The following is a 17,655-nucleotide window of genomic DNA, read 5'->3' on the forward strand; positions in this document are numbered from 1 at the left end:
GTGATGAAAGTGATAGTGATGATGAAAGTAATAGTGATGATGAAAGTGATGAGGATGATGAAAGTGATGATAGTGATGATGAAAGTATTAATGATGAAAATGATGATTAAAGTGATAGTGATGAAAGTGATGATCATGGAAGTGATAGTGAAGATGGAAGAGATGGTCATGATGAAAGTGATAGTGATGAAAGTGATGATCATGGAAGTGATAGTGAAGATGGAAGAGATGGTCATGATGAAAGTGATAGTGATGAAAGTGATGATCATGGAAGTGATAGTGAAGATGGAAGAGATGGTCATGATGAAAGTGATAGTGATGAAAGTAATGATCATGGAAGTGATAGTGGAGATGGAAGAGATGGTCATGATGAAAGTGATAGTGATGAAAGTGATGATCATGGAAGTGATAGTGAAGATGGAAGAGATGGTCATGATGAAAGTGATAATAGAGATGCTGATGCTGATAAAGCAATGGTGATGATGAACATTAAGATGACAGAGAAAATAAAAGTGACAATGATGATACTAATAGTGATGAAAGTAATGATAGTAATAGTGATAAAAGTGATAGTGATGTTAAACGAGGCGATGATACCAAATGAATGTGATAATAGTGATTACTGATGATAGTAATGATGATTATGGTGGTAACTCTGGTGACGAAAATAGTGTTGATTATTGTGATGACAATGACGGTGGTGATGATACTAATAGTAATGATGATGATGATGATGATGATGATGATGATATTGATAGTGATGATGATGATGATGATGATGATGATATTGATAGTGATGATGATGATGATGATGATGATATTGATAGTGATGATGATGATGATGATGATGATGATGATGATGATATTAATAGTGATGGTGATGATGATGATGACAATGATGGTGATGGTGGTGACAGTGATGGTGATGATAATAGTAATGATAATAATTGTGATGATGATGATGATGATGATGATGAAGATGAAGATGATGATGATGATGATGATGATGAAGAAGATGATGATGATGATAGTAATGATGAGGATGATATTGATAGTGATTATATGGATGATGACAGTGATGGTGGTGGTGACAATGATGGTGATGATAATAGTAATGATAGTAATGATGATGATGATGATGATGATGATTATGATGATGATGATGATGATGAAGATGATGATGATGATGATGATGATGATGATGATGATGATGAAACTGTACTGGTTGTAGGGAGAGCCAGGGAAGAACGGAGCAGATGGTCCTGTTGGTCTTCCAGGAGAGAAGGTAAGTGTTACAGTCTGCATCATATTATTTAGCACTAATGAATTTCAGAGTTTTGATGAATTCTGGTAAATTATGTATATTAAAATGTGAACAGTAGGGTATTAAGATTTTAAGGTTCTCGTGTGTTCGTGTAACAGGGGGAACCTGGATTGCCTGGAGCCGTTGGAGTCAGAGGCATTGTGGGAATTCCAGTAAGTGTATTAATATGTAACCTAGTGCTGGGTGGTATACCAATTTATAATTTGGAACTGGTATGCATTCTTCACATACCGCCATACCACTAGGGCACTGCAGACCACCGTGTAGAAGCACACAGCTCGCTAGATAATGTTAGCCAGTTAGCATAACAAGCTAACACACTGCAGTGACTGGAGTGAGAGGAATGAAATTACTCAATCGATCCACAGCAAGTGATAAAACTCCCTAAAACTCTGGTGCAAATAAACTTCAAGAGCAGTAACTATAGTCCTGCTTAAATATAAGATAATTTTAATGCACACTGAATTTAATATATTTGTTAACTTGAGAAAGAAGGGAATTGTGGCTGATTTTAATACTGAAATGCCTCGAATAGCTTCAATAATAATATGTTGTACATTAATATTAAACTTGTGTCTTACTTGTGCAATAGAGCTTTTGTGAAATATATCTTTGAATACTTAAATACTACCAGTAAGAAGGCTTGGTAGACAAACATTTAAACATGTACATTATGGCCATTCTTCATCTCTGGAGGAGGATCATATCTGTGATATACAGGGGTTGGACAATGAAACTGAAACACCTGTCATTTTAGTGTGGGAGGTTTCATGGCTAAATTGCAGCAGCCTGGTGTTCAATCTTCATTAATTGCACATTGCACCAGTAAGAGCAGAGTGTGAAGGTTCAATTAGCAGGGTAAGAGCACAGTTCTGCTCTAAATATTACAATGCACACAACATTATGGGTGACATACCAGAGTTCAAAAGAGGACAAATTGTTGGTGCACGTCTTGCTGGAGCATCTGTGACCAAGACAGCAAGTCTTTATGATGAATCAAGAGCCACGGTATCCAGGGTAATGTCAGCATACCACCAAGAAGGACCAACCACATCCAACAGGATTAACTGTGGACGCTGTAAGAGGAAGCTGTCTGAAAGGGATGTTCAGGTGCTAACCCGGATTGTATCCAAAAAACATAAAACCACAGAATTCAATGTGCACCTCAACTCTCCTGTTTCCACCAGAACTGTCCGTCACCTCAATAAATTATTGTGCTCTAAAACCAGGTGTTTCAGTTTCATTGTCCAACCCCTGTATGTGTGAACCTAGAAATACTGAAGATGTTTGTCTTGTGTCTGTAATGTAGGGGTTACCAGGAAAGCAAGGACTTGTGGGAGCTGTTGGTCAGAAGGTGAGCATTATTATCTTACACAGTGAATAATACAATGTGAGCAGCCAAGCCACGATTCACAGTGTACTCATGTTTATGTGTGTGTGTGTGTGTGTGTGTGTGTGTGTGTTACAGGGTGACACTGGAGCTGAAGGTGCTGTAGGTCCAGCTGGCATCCCTGGAAAACCTGTAAGTTTAATCTTTATTAATATTAATTTCAAAAATCACTATATGGCTCAAAGTGGTCCAGCAGACTAAAGTGCTGTCACTATGATCGGGAGATCACTGGTTCGAATCCCGGTAAAATACAGGTGCGCCACTAGCTGATTAAAACCCTGACAACAGTCAACAGTCAGCAATCCTCCTGTTACTGTTTATGTGGCTTGCCATCAGCTGCCAGAGTCCTGAGAGAGCACAATTGGTCTTTCTGTCTCTCTGGGTGGGTACAGTAGTAGATGGCGCTCTTTCTCCTCATCACTCCTAGGGTGATGTAGATCAGCACAAGACTGCGTCTGTGAGCTGATGTATCAAAACCGAGTCGCTGTGATTTCCTTTCGAGCGTTAGCGCAGTGATGCTAATCGGCAATGCTGCATCAGACTGAAACTGATTATTACCTGTTCTGGGTTTTATAATTTTTTTGGTTGTTACAGATCTTCTAATCATCTATTATTATGTATTGATTGATTATATTTAATATATTGTAAATATTAAATGCTTTGTTACCATAACAAGCAGTTTAAATTAATCTATTGTAATTTCCACAGGGTGAAACTGGAGCTCCTGGACAGGATGGAGTCCCTGGAGCCAAAGGAGCCACTGTATGTAGACTTTAACTATAAAACCTGCCTATATAATAAATATTATTGTATTAAATCATCTCAGTCTATTTCTCATCAATAGATTGATAAAGTCAATAGCATTTACTGTATTGTCTTTCCCCCCTGATATCTGATATTTGCACTTGTAGTTATTGGCACCTTCTGGTGATTGTTGTGGTTATTACAGTTTACCACACTGGTGGAAGATCGAACAAATATGAAAATATAAAAATATAGAATTCAATTTTAATATTTTGAGAATTAGGTAATGGATACAGACAATATGTCCAAATGAAAGACATGCACAGCCTATACAGTCCCTTTAGACAAAATGATAAAAATGATTAAATGCTTAAAATGATCATTTTTGGTCCCACTTTTAATACATTTATGTAATAACTGTGTAGTTATACATTAACAACCATGTAATAACAGTGTAACTACTGGTAAACTATGCATTGGTATAGATTTATTACAGTTGTGCTTGTTATGTAATTACACATGTGTGTCAATGTCAATTTTGCCTTCTGATAGATCATTTATGAAAGTTTATGAGCTGTTTATTGGATGACTAACATTGTTTAAAGATAAATCTAACAAATTTCTACATATTTTAATATGCTGTATTATTTATTATTTATTTTTGCTTAAGGGTGAGACAGGAAAGCAGGGTCCAGTTGGCGCCACAGGAGCCCAGGGCCCCACGGTGAGTCCATCAAAGAACCAGAACTAAAAAATATTTATTACATTAAAATGACAGGAATGTAATGTTTTTACAAATGTTTTCTCTTTAATAAAAAATAGCAACATTTTCTGTAATTTTACACAATTTTCCCACCCTCTGTTTTAATGAGTTTCAAATTCAAACACAGTTTCTACAGTAACTGCAAGAAAATATAAAAAAAAATACATGTAAAAGACCAGTTAAGTAAAAACGGCAACTTAGTATTCAACAATATATGGAGAAAAAAAATAGTTTTAACAGACATTTTTGGTACCCCTGCTGCCAAAAAAAAAAACAAAAACAAGTATCTCCGAAACAGCAACTTTACAGAAGATAAAAAAAAACATTTAAACTTTCAATGGAAGTCAATGTAAAATAAGTTAATTTCAGGTCCTTTTGGAGTATTTCTATTGGGCTGTTCTTTAAGAAATCTTGGCACGATGTAAGGGACATTTTTTGTGTTCATATTATGTAGTAAGCTAATAATCGACAAAAATGTAGTTGCTTGTTTTTCATTGGACAGTGATGATGTGTTGTAAATTCTCAATTTCAGTCATATTTATTTATCCTATACTCAGCTTTGCAGAATCAGAACTGTCTGAAAGATGATTCATGGTTGTTTTAAATGTTCTCCACAGGGTGAGAAAGGAGATCGGGGTATGATGGGTCCTCGTGGAATCAAAGGTCACACAGGTCACAAAGGAGATCAGGTGAGTTTAAGAATGCTCATTATTGTCATTATTAACCTCGGTCAGTTCAGACACTGCAAAATACAGGTGCGCCACTGACTGCGCCATCAGCTACCAGAGTCCTGAGAGAGCACAATTGAGAGTCTTGCTCTCTCTGGGTGGATACAATAGGTGGCGCTCTTTCCCCTCATCACTCCTAGGGTGATGTGGATCAGCACAAGGCTGCGTCTGTGAGCTGCTGTATCAGAACCGCGAGTTGCTGTGCTTTCCTGCCTCTTAAAAGGAATTAGTTGATGTCTTTTGCACGTTTTCAGTTTGCACAAGATGATGTGAAGTTGATCGGAAGTTTCTCTAGTGTTTTTTTTTTCTCTGGCATCCATTTGAACCCTATTTGATTTTTAAAGGAACCCGGGGCAGGTTTTAACCCCAGTCTATTCCTGACTGTGACCTCACTCAGCTCCCCCTTTAGATCAATACTCTGGGTGATCTACAGCACGCTGGAGGAGATAATGATCAGGTCATTACTGTAGAAGAGGACACGTCCTCAATTAACAGCCCTGGTGGAAATAAAGAGGACGAAGGGAGCTGTGAATAATCGATGGCGGGATCAGCAGTGAGGGAATGGAGTGCTCTCAGGGAGAGGAGGAGGAGAAGAAGTATTGACTGTATGATTGTGAACAGTGCACTGTTAAGAAGGTGCACACGTGGTGCTGTAGTGTAAATGGGAGTGTGTGTAGTGTATATAACAGTGTGTGTGTTGTATTGCAGGGTCCCATAGGTCCAGTTGGTCCTAAAGGAAGTGAGGTAAGTGCTGGAGGACTGAATTAATTTCATTCTTAATTCAGAACCTTAATTTACTGTTCTTCTCATTATTTACTTTATTTCACCTAATTTAACTTCCGTCTGCAGGGTGACCCCGGTGTTAATGGAGAGCCAGGTATTAAAGGTGACCAGGTAGAGTGTCCTGCATTTATTTTAATTCCTAATTATAGCTAAATACTGTATAGTGGTGCATAGAGTTCAGCTGTGTGATTATATAGATTAAATGATTTTTCTATAGTTCTATAGCTTTAAAAACACTAGAATTTGAACCAACAATGCTCAAAAAGATAGGTGTGGAAATCTATCTCAGGAATAATATCACATTCTATGTTAAAATAACATAACATAACATTACAGAACTGGAAGAAACAGGGGCAAGCTTTTAGTGTAGAACTAGCAAAAAAAACAAACAACAAAAAAATCTGTCTGAATATTAAAGTTAAGGACATTAAAATTTCTTCATATTCTGCTTAAACTGATCATTTTTGGCCCCATTTTTTAATAAATGTGTAGTTACACATTAACAATCATGTAATAACAGTGCAATTACAGGTAAACTACTGTAAAAGTGCATTTATATGTAATTACATGTGTGTAATACTGTATGTTTTTTCACATATAACAATGTGTGTGTGTGTGTGTGTGTGTGTGTGTGTGTGTGTGTGTGTGTGAAATAAGTTATGTACACTTCTGTATATTTCTTAAAATGATATGTAATTATAGCATAATACTACAAAGTATATAGACACTAAAACATATATTAATTATATAACCTGTACATCTGTAATAAATATTTAATAATAATTTGTACTTCACCAGTAGTTATACTTTTATTACATGGAAGGTAAATATGTAATTACACAGTTATAAATATATAATGTTTATTTTTAGCCAACATTTTCTTTTGCATTCAAAGCAGCATTTATAACTTTTTATAGGGATAAACAGGTTCAGCTAACAAGGTTGATATAATATTTAAAATATTAGAACATTTCTGTTGTCTAGCCTACCTTAATAATATTCAATAAGGTTTTTATTTTTGTGAAAAGTGTGTATTTGTTAGCTAATAAAATTCTTTCTTTATTTATTTCAGGGTCCCCCAGGTATCACAGGACTCAAAGGAATGGTCAGTTACCATATTCTTTTTTCTTCATTTTTTATCTTTACTACTTAAGATCACTGTAATTCTTCTTCAGCTGCTGGAATATACTGTACTGTGTTTCTGCAGCAAGGAGAGAAAGGACACAGAGGACCTACAGGAGCCGACGGACGTCCAGGACAGCCGGGGCACGAGGGGCTGGCCGGACCCCAGGGGGCCAGAGGCCTGGAGGGGGAGCGAGGACAGCCGGGACCCCCAGGACCCCGAGGATTCCCTGTGAGTCATCCGCCAGGGGTTAAAAACTATTAAATAAATATGAAACATGAGCGGCACAGTATTGTTGTGTTGGAATAGTGCAACAGAGTGTGGGTTCAGAATTGGTATCACTGTTATAAATAGTGAAAAATCGCAACATGTGAATGAGAAATAGTGCACTAGTGCAAAAGTGGGTTTAGAAAATGACGGGCCACTGGTTACAGGACTTCATTAACATAACATTAAAGTAATATTTCATAAAACGTAAAAAATAGCAGTATGTGGACGAACATTGTCCTGTTGGAATAGTGCACCAGAGTGTTGGTTTAGAAAATGCAGGACCTTATTAACATAAGGTTAAAGTAATATTCCATAAATAGTGAAAAAACAGCAACATGTGGATGAGGAATAGTGCACTAGTGCAATAGATGGTTGAGAAAAAGTAGGGCTACTGGTTGCAGGAACCTTATTAATGTTACATTAAAGAAATATACCATAAATAGTGAAAAATAGCAGTATGTGGACGAGCATGGTCCTGCTGGAATAGTGCACCACAGTGAACGTTTATAAAATATAGGGCCACTGATTGCAGGACCTTATTAACATAACATTAAAGTAATATTTAATAAAACATGTAAAATAGCAGTATGTGGATGAGCATTGTCCTTTTTGGTACAGGGCATAAGAGTGTGGGTTCAGTATTGGTATCAGTATTATAAATAGTAAAAAATTTGATTCAAAGATTTAAAAAGTTTATTGTCATGTGCACAGTAAGAAACAAGTTTCCTCGTACAATGAAATTCTTTCTTTGCTCCTCGCCAAATATGCCTCATAAAGATAAAAGTAGAAAATATACAATAAAGAAAGAAATAAACTAAATATAAATATTAAATTGGTGGTAAATTTACATCCAGGATGGAAATATATACATGAAAACAGTAATGTGTTATTGAATAAATAAATAAATAAATAAATAAATAGCAACATGTGGACGAGGAATAGTGCACTAGTGCAATAGTGGGTTGAGGAAAAAGTAGGGTCACTGGTTGCAGGAACCTCATTAATATAATGTTAAATTAACATTATATAAAACATGAAAAAGGCAGTATGTGGACGAGTATTGTCCTGTTGGAATCACTGGTTGCAGGACCTTATTAATGTAAGATTAAAGTAATATTCAATAAATAGCAACATTTGGATTAGGAATAGGGCACCTAGTGCAATAGTGGGTTGAGAAAAATAGGGCGACTGGTTGCAGGACATCATTAATGTAATATTAAATTAATATTTACTAAATAGTGAAAAATAGCAGTATGTGGATGAGCATGGTCCTGTTAGAATAGTACAGTTGAGTGTGGGTTGAGAAAAGTTAGGGTCACTGATTGCATAACAGTCTTTTTACTTGTAGCAATGTTATCATACCATAATCATTATATTTTATCTTAATTGATATTATTAAGACATTAATGTTTTTCTATCCTGTTTGTTCTCCTTAGGGTCCCAAATTTAGTGATGAGAAGATCCGGGAACTCTGTGCAGCAGTCGTTGAAGGCAAGTTTAGCACTAATTTTTTTACCTTGATTTTAATGATTGAGTCTAATTGAGTTGATAGTTTTATTAATTTGATATAAATACTCTACAAATAGTCTTTTTATTTTTTTTATTCATTTTGTTTTGGTCATATGGTGGATCTGTTTTAATCTGGCTGTATATGGAAAACATTAAAATAAAACATTGCATTTAACAATGTTTTACATTTCCATTTTTGGAAGAAATTTATTAGAATAAAAAAAATTAAAATGATAAAAGCTGAAATCTACCACCTTCCAAAAATAGGAGCTGCATCTAAGGTGTATTATTTATAAGTCTGCTCTTACCATTCTGTGGAGTGATACAAATTAATTATACAAAGGAGGAGTTGATTCACACAAAAATTGTGTTTTGTTTCCATTTTTGCCAAGCATGATAATTATTAATTTGCAGATATTATTTTTGCAGATTAATTTGCATATATATATATAGTGTACTTTATGGAAAAATGTATTGGGACACATTTTTTGTGGTCAATCAAAAATAACTTTTTGAAATTGTCATTTTTCAGTGTATTTTTGATATCGTTATATATGTCTGAGGTCCAGTGTGTCGTGTTCACTCTGCAGAACATCTAGATGCCTATAAGAAAGAACTGGCCAAGAAGCCTCTTCCTCTGGGAGCTCCAGGTAAACCAGGTGTAGCAGGACCACCCGGACCCCCCGGACCTGCAGGAGCTGATGGAGTAGTAGGACCCCAGGGAATGCCGGGCCCTCAGGGGCCTCCAGGGTTTTACGGACTTCCAGGAAAGCAGGGACCTAAAGGTACAGTCTTCATTGGAGGAATGTGGTAGTGCTGGAGGCTGGTCCTGCAACACTGCAACAAACACCTTATTAATACCATAGCAGCCATCAATTAACCCCTTAGCAACATCATAACACACACCTAGTAACCACTTAGCAACATCATAGCAACCTAAGATTTCAAAGAAAACATTTAACATCATAGCAACCACTTAGTAATACCATAGCAGCCACCTATTAACCACTTACAACACATAAGCATCTATCTGGGATACCGTAGCCACTACTTAGAGACACCATAGAAATCACCTGGGGTACCAAAGACTTTGGAACACCAAAGAAACCACCTGGATATCACAGAAACCACAGCAACCAACATGAATACCATAGCAACCACTTAGCAACATCACAAAGTAATATAGGATACCATAGCAACCTCTAAAGCACACCAGAGCAACCTGAGTGACCCACTTGTTTACCATAGCAACCACTTGGGAACATCCTAAAGTCATGTAGGATACCGTAGCTATCACTAAGGAACACCAGAGCAACCTGAACAACCCATCTGCATACCACAGCAACCAGCTAGCCACACCATATTAACCACTTAGCAACAACATGGGATACTACAGCAACCATTCAGCAATACCATAGCAACCACCTACAAACCACTTAGCAACATCATAGCAACTAAATCAAATTAACATAGTAATCACTTTTGAACCACAGTATTGAGTTGTAGTCTACTGTGCATTTCCGCTACCACAGAAACCAGCTAGCAACACTGAAGTAACCACATGGTATACCACAGCAACCTCAAAGCAACACCATAGCAGCCACATATTAACTACTTGGCAAAACCATACAAACCAGCTTGCAAAATGTCTAGACCACCTAGAATACCCTAGCAACCACATAGCAACAGTCTAGAAGTAAAATGCTCCAAACATTCTGCATTTTCTTCAGGAAAAAGTGCAATATTTGATTTTAGAGCAGGCACTGTAGAATTCAGAACATTGTAAAAGCTCCAGTTCATTAATCTAACCCCGCTAATGCTTTTCTCATAACTGCAGCTCACCTTCTGATGCTCTACCTCAGACGACACTACAGGGAATGATGATTTTCCACAGTTCTCTCCTCGTGCTGAAACTCAGGGGGTTTTAACATCACGTTTTTACAGAGTTACAGAGTTCAGCTGATGCTCATTATCTCTTCAGCTGGGGAGGAAGAGTGTACTGATAATGAGTTTAGAAATGGAAGTGTAATAAGCAGATAATAATGAGATCATGCTGTGGAACAACATCTCCACTGTTTCATAAATCAACCCAGAACTGCACCAGGAGAGAGAATACATTCACATAAATGTTTCTCTAAAATTGTGCATTGCGAATTTTCCCACTTTCCAATGGAAATCCTCCTCCCCCCTCAAAAGTGTCCCTAAAAACTACTAAAAACGTCCATTTTACGAAAACTGCACAATGTATCGTTCCAATAAGCATTCTGTGCTTCCACATCAAAGTGGTCCAGCAGTCTAAAGTGCTGTCACAATGATCGAGAGATCTCTGGTTTGAATCCCGCTCATGCAGCTTGCCATCAGCTGCCGGAGCCCTGAGAGAGCACAGTTGGTCTTGCTCTTTCTCTGGGTTTGTACAGTAGATGGCGCTCTTTCCCCTCATCACTCCTAGGGTGATGTTGATCAGCACAAGGCTGCGTCTGTGAGCTGATGTATCAGAACCGAGTTGCTGCGCTTTCCTTAATATCTAATATCTCTTAATATTAAACTCCTTAATTACGGCAAGTTTTAGACTCTTTGCCCCGTTTTTCTGTGCTAGAAATGCGCACACTCTCCGCTTTTAGACTCTTTGGCCCATTTTTCTGTGCCAGAAATGCACATTCTGTCCGCTTTTAGACTTTTTGCCCCGTTTTTCTGCGCTAGAAATTTGCACCCTCTCCGCTTTTAGACTCTTTGCCCCGTTTTTCTGCGCTACAAATGCGCACCCTCTCCGCTTTTAGACTCTTTGGCCTGTTTTTCTGCGCTAGAAATGCGCACCCTCTCCGCTTTTAGACTCTTTGGCCCGTTTTTCTGCGCTAGAAATGCGCACCCTCTCCGCTTTTAGACTCTTTGCCCCGTTTTTCTGCGCTACAAATGCGCACCCTCTCCGCTTTTAGACTCTTTGGCCTGTTTTTCTGCGCTAGAAATGCGCACCCTCTCCGCTTTTAGACTCTTTGGCCTGTTTTTCTGCGCTAGAAATGCGCACCCTCTCCGCTTTTAGACTCTTTGGCCCGTTTTTCTGCACTAGAAATGCGCACCCTCTCCGCTTTTAGACTCTTTGCCCCGTTTTTCTGCGCTACAAATGCGCACCCTCTCCGCTTTTAGACTCTTTGGCCTGTTTTTCTGCGCTAGAAATGCGCACCCTCTCCGCTTTTAGACTCTTTGGCCCATTTTTCTGCAATAGAAATGCACACTCTCTCCGCTTTTAGACTCTTTGCCCCGTTTTTCTGCGCTACAAATGCGCACCCTCTCCGCTTTTAGACTCTTTGGCCCGTTTTTCTGCGCTAGAAATGCGCACCCTCTCCGCTTTTAGACTCTTTGGCCCATTTTTCTGCAATAGAAATGCACACTCTCTCCGCTTTTAGACTCTTTGGCCCGTTTTTCTGCTCTAGAAATGCGCTCCCTCTCTGCTTTTAGGCTCTTTGGCCCGTTTTTCTGCACTAGAAATGCGCTCCCTCTCCGCTTTTAGACTCTTTGGCCCATTTTTCTGCATTAGAAATGCGCACTCTCTCCGTTTTTAGACTCTTTAGCCCGATTTTCTGTGCTAGAAATGCGCACCCTCTCTGCTTTTAGACTCTTTGGCCTGTTTTTCTGCACTAGAAATGCACACTCTCTCCGCTTTTAAACTCTTTGCCCTGTTTTTCTGCACTAGAAATGCGCACTCTCTCCGCTTTTAAACTCTTTGCCCTGTTTTTCTGCACTAGAAATGCGCACTCTCTCCGCTTTTAAACTCTTTGCCCTGTTTTTCTGCGCTATAATTGCGCACTCTCTCCGCTTTTGGACTCTTTGGCCTGATTTTCTGCGCTAGAAATGCGCACTCTCTCCGCTTTTAGACTCTTTGGTCCGTTTTTCTGCGCTAGAAATGCGCACCCTCTCCGCTTTTAGACTCTTTGGCCCGTTTCTGACACCTAGCGTTCAAACTTTGAATCTCACATTATAAAAACCTGCTTAACAGCGGGTCAACTTTCATTCTATTTCTAAAATACCTCCGTAGTTTGGACACCCCTGAACTAGACAAAATATATGCAAAGTAAGACAAATATATGTATATTAAGCAAAAAAATCTGCCAATGGGGTAAGCAAAAATTTCTTAGTAAGATTTCTTACAAAAAAGCAATTGCAAAGTCTCAAAATGAGTGAAGTAACACCTAAATCAAGCAGAAAAAGTCACTGTTTTTGGACACAAGAATCAGAATAACTTGATTGCTGCTTGATTGTGCTTATTTTGAGTTCAAATTACTTAAAATAAGGTACAAATTCTAAGTGAGAATGATTAAGATAATTATCCCTAAAATAAACAAATTAATCTAACACTTACAAAATGCTTAGTAAGATAAAAAAAAGTTTTATCAGAGATGAAAATAAGAGTTATTGCCTAAATTTAGAAAATTTAACTTGCTAAGATTTAGTTTTTATTCTGACCAACCAGTTGAGAATTGCTGGTATAAACACTCATCTCCCACTGCTTTGCATGAATAATAATCTTCTCATATGGCTTTTTGAAAGGCAGTTGGTTTGGAGGAGCTTCATGGTGGAACTTTACACACCCCTAAACCTCTGTTCCTCAACGCTTGAGTGTTTTTATCCAATGTGTTTTCAAAATCTTGCTGAAAGAGCAGGTGCTTGTGTTTAACAGGTGATCCAGGAGTTAAAGGTGATAAGGGAGATAAGGGAGTTGGAATCCCAGGAACCCATGGAGAACCAGGACCACAAGGTAAAACCTCATCTTTCTCTATGCTCGCTGTTGACCAGTTCGTTAACATTAATGACATAAAAAGTGAATTAAACACTTGAAAAAATGATCTATTTCACTTTATTTATGCTTTTATTCATTGAGTTTGTGGATGTCATGTTCTTCCAGCATGTTTTCTGACATCAAGAGTTTTTATCATAGAGGTTTATACATTTTTGCTGAATTAAAAGCCTCTTATTTATCAGGACAGACCCTGTAAAACGTGGCTGGATACTTGGCTGGAAACACATTTATTGAAATGTGCAGTGAAGGAAATAATTATTTGATTCCTTGCTCATTTTGTAAGGTTGCCCCCTAAACAGAAATAAAAAAATAACAGTGAGAGATAGAATATCAAAAATAAAATCCAGACAATCATAAATTAGAAACCATATAGACAGAAATAAATATTTGATTTGCTTGACAGTGGGGACAATGTTCTTGGGTCATAGACAGCATTTATCATTCTTCTAACACAGCAAATTGAGTTAATGCCAAAGAGCTCTCAGAGATCTCATCTGACCACAGCACCATCTCCCAATCACTCTCAGAACCATCCAGGTGTTCATTGGTGACTGTGGTTCCAGCTACCTTGAGATCATTAACAAGTTCCCCTTGTGTAGTATTAGGCAGATCTCTCACCTTCCTCATGATCAAGGAAACCCAACAAGTTGAGATTTAGCATGGAGCCCCAGATCGATGTTTATTGACAGTCATTTTGCATTTGTTGCTTTTTTTTACTACTATTGCCCCCACAGTTGTCTCCTTCTCACTCAGTGTCTTATTTATAGTTTTATAGCCCATTCCATCCTAGTGCAGGTCTATGATCTTGTCCCTGAAATCCTTAGAAAATTATTTGGCCCATGTTATAGAGGTTAGAGTCTGACTGATTAAATAAATCTGTGGACAGGAGTCTTTTATAGACAGGTGACAGGCATTTAAGACACCTGTCTTTAATGCAGGTAATGAGTTGATAAGGAGTGTCTAACATGTATGTAGGAACCAGAACTTTTAATGGTTGGTACGGGATCTAATCATACGTATTTCTTGCTGCAAAATGCAAATAAATGTATATAATATATACAATGTGATTATCTGGATTTTATTTTTGATGTTCTATCTCTAACTGTTAAAATTTTCCTACCTTTAAAATTCTTAAGTGGGCAAAATCAGCAAAGGATCAATTAATTATTTCCTTTACTGTACTGTATTAGTTTCCCTAAGCTTTCTGGAATTAGTGTGAAGCATTCTATATAAACCCCAGTCGAACCTCACTTCTCTGTCGCACCTTTGTAGATGGGTGACTTGTAACAGAGGGTATAAAAAAAGAAAAGAAAAGAAAGGAAGAAAAGAAGAAGAAAGAAAAGCAAAATAAAGCAAAAGGCTCACAATAGAAGAAAAGTGAAAAGAAAGCAAAAAAGAAAAGATTATATCTAAAAAAAGAGAAAAATGCGCTTTTTTCACACCTTTTCTCCAATATCCTTGGCTATTAATAGAACTGGCATACATATTAAAACTATATCCATATAAGTATACAATTTAGATAATATATATATATATATATATATATATATATATATATATATATATATATATATATATATATATATATATATATATATATATATATACATACATGTATTTATCATATAAATCTTCCTATCTGCTCTGCAAACATCTACCCCAACTGTAACAAGTACAGTGCCTGAATGAAATGCCAATATAAAGTTCAAGCCAAAATATACAGCTCTGAAAAAAAGAGAGAGCACTTCAGTTTCTGAATCAGTTTCTCTGATTTTGTTATTTATAGGTTTATGTTTGAGTAAAATGAACATTATTGTTTTATTCTATAAACTACAGACAACATTTCTCCCAAATTCCAAATAGAAATATTGTAATTTAGAGCATTTATTTGCAGAAAATGAAAAATGGCTGAAACAACAAAAACAATGCAGAGCTTTCAGACCTCATATAATGCAAAGAAAACAAGTTCATATTTATAAAGTTTTAAATCAAGTTCAGAAATCAATATTTGGTGGAATAACCCTGGTTTTTAGTCAGTTATTTTCATGCATCTTGGCATCATGTTCTCCTCCACCAGTCTTACACACTGCTTTTGGATAACTTTATGCTGCTTTACTCCTGGTGCAAAAATTCAAGCAGTTCAGTTTGGTTTGATGATAAGCTTGTGATCATCCATCTTCCTCTTGATTATATTCCAGAGGATTTCAATTTGATAAAAACTCATCATTTTTAAGGACATTTTTATCCCAGTTTATATGAAATTGAATTGTGCCTAGTATGAACCCCTGAGGTATACCTCAGCAGAGTTCTCTCTGAATTCTGTATTTATGCTGTTGCATTATGCAATATAATCCAACATAATATATAATTATTTTATGTTTAAAAGGACCTCCTGGGAAGCCTGGAATTGGTAAAGATGGCCAAAATGGCGCCAGAGGAGAAGCAGGAACGCCCGGTATCCCAGGAACCCCTGGAACCAGAGGACCAGCAGGACCTCCAGGCCTCTGCGACCCCTCAAACTGCTTCAGACCCCAACCCCTCTACGTCGTCGGTGGAAAGAAGCCCCTCAATATTAAGGGCCCATGAACTTGGTGAAAGATCTTGAAAGAAACCGTCATCCATCATCATTAATCTTCATCATCATTATCATCTCCATCATCAAACAGCCGACTGTGTGGATCTGCGTCCAATAAACCTGAAGAGACTCCATGAGATGTTCCAGGTGAAGCTGCATAAATGGAGGAACCTTCAGACCTTCAGCTGCATAAAGACTTTCAATCTCCACGAAGACAAACCCATATTGATTATTGATTATCCAGAGTGCAGTTATAGCTGCGGTGATGTACGATGTACATACAGGGGGACAGGTGTTTCCATTTTCATACCACAAGCTGGGAATCAGGTGATCAGCTGTAAACCAAAGCCTGTTGTGAAATAATAATTTTGGAGGGTGGGAAGTTTTTTTTTTTTTGTCGATTTACATTTTTTACAAAATTTCAAAAAGTGCCCAATAAAGCAATTGTAATTTTTGCATGTTTGCGCTTCTACGATTTGTTTGATAATAAATGTGATAAATCAGAAAGGATAATGGCATACGTGGATCAATGCTACCAGAGACTAAGCTAAAGTAAACTCAAGTTCACCTAACATCATCAATCTCTGTGGTTCAATGACTGGAACAATTCTGAAATAAAAATTTCTCCATCTCCCGGAAATCAGTGAAGGTTGTCTGTTTGAATGTCTAATTGTTGAGCACTTCATTCTGCTGTGCATTGATTATAGAGTTAAGCCTAAAAACATTTAGGCTACATTCACATTATCAAGCTGAAGTGACTCAAATCAGATTTTTTCATGGCTCAGATTTGAGTCAGTTTCATATGTGGTCCTAAATCGAATATGTATCCAATCCAGGTACATGCGACATAAATGTGAACGGTCAAATTAGGTCATTGATCAAATCATGCGTCTTTTTGCTTTTATGCATAAGCATTAGCATTAGCATTAGCATTAGCGCTACATGCTTCTCTCTCATACCCACACTGCATCTCTTGATGCAGCTGTGCAGCTATAGCTGCAAAAAAAAACAGCAAAAGCAAACCGCCTGGCCTTTTTTCTCCTCCTCGACCTGAGCATGAACTTCAGACCAGCTGTTTCCTGTTTCTCCACTCCAGCAAAAGATGCTCCACATATAAGCTGCTAACAAACTCATCCATTTCCCTTTATAAAGCTATGAGTCTCTCGTCTCTCTAATATGAGGATTTTTGTTGTTGGTGAAGAAGGCGACATTTATACAGGTATCAATATGTAAACGCATGTGAGACGTTTTAGGGACAGATTCGTTCACATTACACATAGATACAGATCACATTTGTGAATGTGAACCGGCAAGGTTTGTGAAGGCCAAATCTGATCTGAAGAAAATAAAATTGGATTTGAAGAATGTGGATTGTAATGTGAACATAGCCTTAGACACTGACACAATTTTCATAATTTGGGCATGCCACCACACTGGATTTGAAATGAAAGAAAATAAGATGCAACTAAAGACTTTTAGGACAAAAAATATAATATGAAGAGTTAAGCAATTGGAACCATTTTTTCTACAAAGCCTCCTCATTTCAGAGGCTCAAAAGTAATTGGACAAATGTACCAGTACTTTAGGAATTGGTGTGCTCTATAATCCTGAATTCCATTTTACTAAGCTCACACACTTGAGTCTGCATTGTTCA

At 37.4% G+C, this 17,655-nt stretch overlaps 1 protein-coding gene across 1 annotated transcript in view; it reads left to right on the forward strand.

Moving 5' to 3' along the window:
• LOC103046422 (collagen alpha-3(IX) chain-like) overlaps positions 1–16,641 on the forward strand; it is a 72,232-nt gene extending 55,591 nt beyond the window's left edge. The window contains exons 24-38 of the mRNA XM_049474913.1: positions 1,232–1,285; positions 1,423–1,476; positions 2,634–2,678; positions 2,793–2,846; positions 3,423–3,476; positions 4,129–4,182; positions 4,839–4,910; positions 5,658–5,693; positions 5,799–5,843; positions 6,805–6,837; positions 6,940–7,086; positions 8,562–8,616; positions 9,225–9,419; positions 13,307–13,384; positions 15,813–16,641. Of these exons, the coding sequence (XP_049330870.1) occupies positions 1,232–1,285; positions 1,423–1,476; positions 2,634–2,678; positions 2,793–2,846; positions 3,423–3,476; positions 4,129–4,182; positions 4,839–4,910; positions 5,658–5,693; positions 5,799–5,843; positions 6,805–6,837; positions 6,940–7,086; positions 8,562–8,616; positions 9,225–9,419; positions 13,307–13,384; positions 15,813–16,012 (1,176 nt within the window). The 3' untranslated portion in view covers positions 16,013–16,641. The remainder of the gene's footprint in view (positions 1–1,231; positions 1,286–1,422; positions 1,477–2,633; positions 2,679–2,792; positions 2,847–3,422; positions 3,477–4,128; positions 4,183–4,838; positions 4,911–5,657; positions 5,694–5,798; positions 5,844–6,804; positions 6,838–6,939; positions 7,087–8,561; positions 8,617–9,224; positions 9,420–13,306; positions 13,385–15,812) is intronic.
• The last annotated feature ends 1,014 nt before the right edge of the window (positions 16,642–17,655 follow it).

The sequence above is a fragment of the Astyanax mexicanus genome, chromosome 2 (genome assembly GCF_023375975.1).
Source record: "Astyanax mexicanus isolate ESR-SI-001 chromosome 2, AstMex3_surface, whole genome shotgun sequence".
Lineage (NCBI taxonomy): Eukaryota > Metazoa > Chordata > Actinopteri > Characiformes > Acestrorhamphidae > Astyanax > Astyanax mexicanus.